This window comes from Ascaphus truei, chromosome 1 (assembly GCF_040206685.1).
Source record: "Ascaphus truei isolate aAscTru1 chromosome 1, aAscTru1.hap1, whole genome shotgun sequence".
NCBI classification, from domain to species: domain Eukaryota; kingdom Metazoa; phylum Chordata; class Amphibia; order Anura; family Ascaphidae; genus Ascaphus; species Ascaphus truei.
This window is the reverse complement of record NC_134483.1, coordinates 513678241-513685257: the sequence shown is the minus strand read 5'-3', so window position 1 is coordinate 513685257 and position 7017 is coordinate 513678241. Positions and strand designations below refer to the sequence as shown.

At 43.5% G+C, this 7017-nt stretch overlaps 1 protein-coding gene across 2 annotated transcripts in view; it reads right to left on the bottom strand.

Annotated features, from left to right (window-relative positions):
• The window catches only part of LETM1 (leucine zipper and EF-hand containing transmembrane protein 1), a 59307-nt gene extending 53217 nt beyond the window's left edge, over positions 1–6090 (bottom strand). For both annotated transcript variants that reach the window (XM_075571126.1, XM_075571134.1), the window contains exon 1: positions 5776–6090. In XM_075571126.1, coding sequence (XP_075427241.1) covers positions 5776–5863 — 88 coding nt within the window. In that variant the 5' untranslated portion in view covers positions 5864–6090. The remainder of the gene's footprint in view (positions 1–5775) is intronic.
• Positions 6091–7017: the final 927 nt, after the last annotated feature.

Genomic DNA, 7017 nt, shown 5'->3' with positions numbered 1-7017 from the left:
AGAAACTTTAATTGAGTCTTAACTCTAAGTATAAAATAATATGGGGAACACTATAGGTCAAGTAATATACTAATGATAGCCAGTGTCAAAAGGGGCGGGATATGCGCTGGCGGTCGGAGCGCCTCCTGCACCCAGTAGCTTCAGCTGCATGGCTGTGCTACCGATGGTATCAACTTAACTTTTAGCTATCACCAGACGCACCGAGGCTGATACTAGAGAGCTCCTGGCATGCTGCCAAAGGCCCCCAGCCCCCCACATAGGAGGTATGTCTGGTGTGTTATGAGCAAAGCATTGCGTGATTCCACTCCATGTTAACAGGCACTACTTGTGCACTGTTTTAGATTAATACTGATTCAGTCAATATATTCTCTGACATGTGTGTGAGTGTATGAATTTCGCGAATCTACCACAATCCATGTTAACAGGCACTACTTGTGCACTGTTTTAGATTAATACTGACACTGATATGGTGTGTATGTGTGTGTACAACACTCACGCACCACACTAACACCAAGTGGCTTATACATATAGAGAACCACCATGAACAGGCACGGCTTTTGGCATTGTTTACACAGATAACTGACTCTGTGGGCTGTGTTACCGATATAGGCACAATACCACTAACTTGTGTGTACAATACTCACGCACCATACTAACATCAGTGGTTTTTGTACATAGAGATCCACCATCAACAGGCATGGCTTTTGGCATTAATTACACAGATAAACTGACTCTGTGTGCTGTGTTACTGATATAGGTACAATACCACCAACCTGTACAAGTAACCAGCTATACCTGTGTACTGCTACGTGTATGTGTGTGTACAACACTCACGCACCGCACTAACACCAGGTGGCTTATACTTACAGAGAACCACCATAAACAGGCACGGCTTTTTGGCATTGTTTACACAGATAACTGACTCTGTGGGCTGTGCTAGCGATATAGGTACAATACCACTAACTTGTGTGTACAATACTCACGCACCATACTAACATCAAGTGGCTTTTGTACATAGAGATACACCACCAACAAGCACGGCTTTTGGCATTATTTACACAGATAACTGACTCTGTGTGCTGTGTTACTGATATAGGTACAATACCACTAACCTGTACAAGTAACCAGCTATACCTGTATACTGCTACAGTCAGCGTTGATATCGACATGCTGATTTATGCCATACGACATAGTACAAACTAGACACTTACCGTTACCTGTTTTGACCTATAACCATCCTTTGGATCTACTCTACACCACTAGTGTTATCGTGCGGCCATATCCCAGACTCTGGGTTTACAGTACAGAGTTTATTGTGGTCTGCTTTGCTCATTTTTAATATTAATTCACTATACACTGGCTATCATTAGTATATTACTTGACCTATAGTGTTCCCCATATTATTTTATATTTAGAGTTAAGACTCAATTAAAGTTTCTGGTTTTAATTAATTCATTACTCACCCACCTTACTAGGTTCTGATACATTTTGGCTACACATTGGTAGAGTGCTCTCCTTGGGGTTCTACCTCTCTCTGTTTTTTCAATAATATATATATATATATATATATATATATATATATATATATATATATATATATATATATATATATATATATATCTCTTTTGAATAAAATGGTATTTTAGCTTTTAGTTTAACTCTTTGGCCAAAGTGTTGTAAGCCCTTGAGCCCCTCCAAGGCATACCACGTCTCAAGGGTCCTAACACTAATATAAATTCTTAATAACCTGTACATTACCAGGAAGAATGATTTATAATAAATTTGTCAAAATTAGTTGCATAGTTCTAAGTCTGATTGAAGCTCTTATTAACCTGTATAATACCAGGAAAAGCACTTTGTATTAGATTTGTTGCAATCAAACTGCCTGCAAGTTCCCATGAGTGTGGAAGGTGAGATGGAGTGAGCTTTTAACCATTTCAAAGTGGGTGGGGGTGAGCTTCAAACTTGGGAAGGAGGAGCCACCCTCCAAATCAGCTAGGAACAGCTGAACAGAATTGCAAAACACTGGTCAAGGGTTACCGCACACTGGAATTGGAACCACAGGTAAAGATGTCAACGTCTGGGTCACTCGCCTTCATTGGCAAGATGATTCAGCCCTACCGATGTATAATAGAGGAAAAGTCTCTTACACCACAGCACATCTAATTCTCCGTAGAGGCAGTACCAAATCTGCACTGCTCCACATCAACCGGTTCAGAGCGTGCAAAGGAAACCGAAGGTTTAGTCCCAGAATGGAGTTTAGCACACTTGGCGTCCTCCGTCCTGCACACAGTGCTGTAGGAACATGACGTCACGTGACGTGACACGGGATATTGGACAAACAGTGATGATGTCACTCGCAGCACACAGTCTCAAGGAGTGGCAATAGTACAAAAAAATGCCGAACCGAAGCGGGAGCAGCGTAGTGAAGCTCCCAATGATAGAGAAACAACTTTAGAGCTCTTTGGCCCAATCCAACACGTTTCGTAGCGAAACGCTACTTCATCAGGGAATGAGGAGACTGGGTAAACATGCTATATAAATATCCATCATTCCAAAGTGATTGGTCAGGCACCCATAATGCAGGGCCAATCCTCAACTCGCAGACAAATGCCAAACAGCTGTAAGCATAATTATCAAATAGAACATAAAAATGAGCACAATAATAAAACATTTTAATAAAATTGTATATATAACATTTACAGGTTAAGGATATCCCTGCTTCAGCACAGGATGCAGTCGTTGACTGAGCCACCTGTGCTAAAGCTGGGATATCCTGGAAACCTGACCTACTGGCAGCCCTGGAAGACTGGAGTTGGCCACCCCCTGTCTACGGGAAATATTTGAAAGGCAGGGTTGCAGACCTGCCTAAGACATGTGAATGTGCTCACCAGTGATCTTTTTATTTGCTATATGCAATACGGTGGAGGTTTCTTGTTGCCTTTTTCACCCACCATAACTTAAAACGTGATGGAAATATTGTTGGTAGGCATGTCTGACAAAGGAGGAGTTCAACATCCTCACAGCTGTATCAGGTGATGGGGAAGTAGCCAGCTTCATTGCAACAGGGGAATTATGAAGTGTCAGGTTTTGTTGCCCAAGGTCCCCTCTGCACGTGGCAGATCCATAGGTTTTTATTTCATATATACATGACTTGCACAATGTGGCTGCAGACACCCTGGCACCAAACAATGCTCAGGTTCTGTACTGCCATTGTTGGTGCAAAGCCATGTGTTCATCACATGGGCCTGTGAATCATCACGTCAAGGTCATCCAACCTCAGGCATGTGGAAGCCAGGTGAGATCAGCCCATACAGGCGTCAGTGCTGAACTGGTTCAATCAATCTATAAGGAACTCACCAAGATACGTAACTGGTTACATCCGCCTAACAGAACCTAGAGTTAAAGTTTTAAAATGTTACATTATTTCCCTGAAGGACTTAATCATCTTTTACATTTCTAACTTTGTGGGGATCAAAGTAGCCACCCCCTGCCAAGCCAATAGAAGTTTCTGCATTTAACTCGTATGTACTGCTAATATCTTCACCCCTGAGCATGTCCTGCTCTTTTTCTGTGTATTAAAAAACATGATGTTCTTAATCTTCTGTGTCAGAGGTTACTATGTTAACCCTTTGACTGCTCTGGGGAGAGCTCCATCTTTTACTTGCCAAACATTTCATATTTCAAATGCTGATCTCCTCTGAACAGGAACATCAGATCTTTTTAAATAAAAAAATGTGTTCGAAAGCACAAGACAACATTTTAAAGTAAAAAAAATAGAATGACAAAAAAATGCCAACTGCCTGAAAGGGTGTCATACATAGCCCATTTAAAAGTGTATCCACAACAACGTAAGGGTGACATTGGCATAAATACAACCACTGTAATGCAGGCGAGTGACGTTTCATCGGACAGGATAAGGGCCTAATGTAAATTCCTCTTCCCAGGCAGTTAGACAGGCATGATATCATGTATCTCATCTCACACAGGGGTGATAACAGCTCAGACGTCCCGATTTGTCCTTACCCAGGTCATCACGAACAGGGCAGGAGGTAGCAGGGTGAACAGGCACCTTCCAAAGACCTTGTTCTTAGACTGAAATATTTTCAATGTACTCTGTGCTGGACATTGAATTACACCTGCCCGTAGAGTTTACAATCCAAATGTTGGTGCCAGCAGCTCAGGGACATTAAGGAGCTAATCCTGAGACTCAAACTGCTTTCAAAAACATCAAAGGCAACACAACATTACCACTCCTCCTCACATCTAAGTCCAGTCATTATTTCAATATTTAAATACAACATGGGAGACTAATCTTACAGCTGCTCTTTATTACACAGTGAAAATAGATCAATACACAATTCCTACCAATCTGAAAGAAATACTACTTTGACATTAATTTTAGGATCATAATCACTTGCATGGGATGTATTAGTGGTTCCTCCAACACTGATCTTACTTGCACAGCCGACACTCCACTGGTTGAATCCTAATAGGTAAGTACTAATCCCATAAATAATAAGATATACAATACCATTGTTACGCGAAATGAAAGGGCAGCACTCAGGTAAGTAGGTAAACAAGTTTTTGTATTGAGAAAATGACACAACAAACCAACGTTTCGGTCCCCCAACGGGACCTGTCTCAAGGTGGTTGGCTTGTTGTGTCATTTTCTCAATACAAAATCCTTGTTTACCTACTTACCAGAGTGCTGCCCTTTGATTTTGCGTAACAACGGTATCGTGTGTGTGTGTGTGTGTGTGTGTGTGTGTGTATGTGTGTGTATATATATATATATCAGCCCTTTGAGAAAGTTACCGGTCAGGTGACGAAACGCGTTAGGGCACTGAGAGCGCGATTACGTCATCACGACGACGACGCCGCGCACGCGCAGCAGCCTATACCAAGCGCGGGAATACGATCGGCGGCCATTGGAAGTGTGAGCTGGAGTTTTGGACTCTATATAGACAGCGGACGTAGCCTTTAACATCTGGTCCCTGGTGATCGTGTCTGGCAGCCCTGAAGGAGTCCACGGAGACGTGTTGCAGTATCCAGAACCGGATGGTGATGATATAATCACAAATTGCCTTTTAACCATTTGCATCCTGTGAGTGCGATTCCTACCCCCCCCCATTTCCCATCCCCTTCCTTGTTTTAATAAATTTTATGCAGTATTATGCTATGGGGCGTGCGCTCTCTCTCTTTTTTTGTCTATATATATATATATATATATATATAAGAATTAATATAGGAACTAAATTTAGTAAAAATATCTATAGCTTATCTACACCCCAAACTCCTGTATTAACATCCGTGCAGATTTCTACACCCAACTATATAGTGGCACTAATATATAGAGCGGTATTAACATTTTCCAGCACACACCAACATGATCACTTTTATTTTCTCTCTAGAGGGTAAATATGAGGACATTAGCATACATTGACATACGTGCACACACATGCCCATTATACACGTGCGTGTGCATGCCCGTTACACACCGGCGTGCACACGCGCGTTACACACCGGCGTTCACACGCGCGTTACACACCGGCGTTCACACGCGCGTTACACACCGGCGTGCACATGTATTTCCATGCATCATGTCTGGGTATATTCCCCACCTCTCCGGGCCTTTGGATCTGACACAGGGTGTCACGTTCCTCCCTGTCACACTCAGACACCCGTCCTCCCCTCCCTGTCACACTCAGACAGCCGTCCTCCCCTCCCTGTCACACTCAGACAGCCGTCCTCCGCTCCCTGTTACACTCTTACCCTTCATCAGTCCTCCCCGGCTCCACACCTGCGGGGCTCTGGACACCCAGGCGGGCCGGACGCAGCCTCTCACCCACAGCGAGGCCATCTTCACCTCGGCGGCTGTGCTGAGGCAGAGCGAGGGGTTTATTCTTCCCGGTGACTTCTCAGTCCCGGCCCGGGCGCTGTGTCTCCCCGCGGTGACTCCTCAGTCTCGGCCCGGTCGCTGTGTTTCCCCGCGGTGAGAGGTGGATGCTCTGTGCTGCCACTGCCCCATGTCCCCCTCCCTCCTGCCGGCCGTCACTGCGCCGCCTCTTCCTATGCTGTCTCCTGACTGCACGCGGGAGGGCGGGGCCAACGGCTGACAGCGACGTACGCGTGTCTCCCGCGGTTGAAGGTGTCAGCAGCCATTTTGGTTATGGGCAACAGCAGGAGAAAGTGACATTGCAGCAGTAGGGTCTGCGCAGTAGCTGGTTTCTACCTGTCTGAGGTGGATGAGTGTGCTCAGAAGTGCTATTTTTATTTACTGTACCCAACTTGAGAGATTTCCACCCCCAAAAAAACTGTGACGTTGTGCTATTTTAGAAACTGGTAAGGGGGTAGGTTGTGTCTGGGATACAAATAGAGCAAGTTTTCCCATTGAAGTAAAAAAAAACAGGTTGGGCAGGTGAAATATTATCTTTTTATTTTATTTTGTTAACATCAAAATAGAAAGAAAAAAATTGTTTTTTTGTTTGTTTTTTTCAACTTTTTCGCTGTCAGTGCGTCTGGCACTGAAAGGGGAAAGCTTTGTTTTCATTTTTTTTTTTAAATAACAAAGATGGTAAAAGTAAGAACTATTATTTCTTTATTTATTTATTTTTAATCCAAAACCACCCACAATTTACTAGTTTTGGTCCTGTAGATTGACATATCCCCAATGTAGTTTCCCCTACACAGGTCACATTTATGCGTATACAGTATAGGCGTTGTAGATGCCTATAACATGCCAGTTACCTCTCCAAATTCAGCCCATGCATATGTGTACGCGTGGAGCTTCCATCCACAGACTTACTTTTACTTTACTTTACGCCTCTTCACCCACACATGGGTATAGGCGACTTCCACGGAAAACTTCACTTTAAAAAGATCCATGGAAGACGTTCGAAATGATTAAAGATGAGAAAAAACTGCCAGGCACAGAATTTTTTAGATTCCTCCAGGTCAGGGCATTCTATAACAAAGCTCCAATTCGACCAGCGCGTACCAATTTTGAACAGCTGT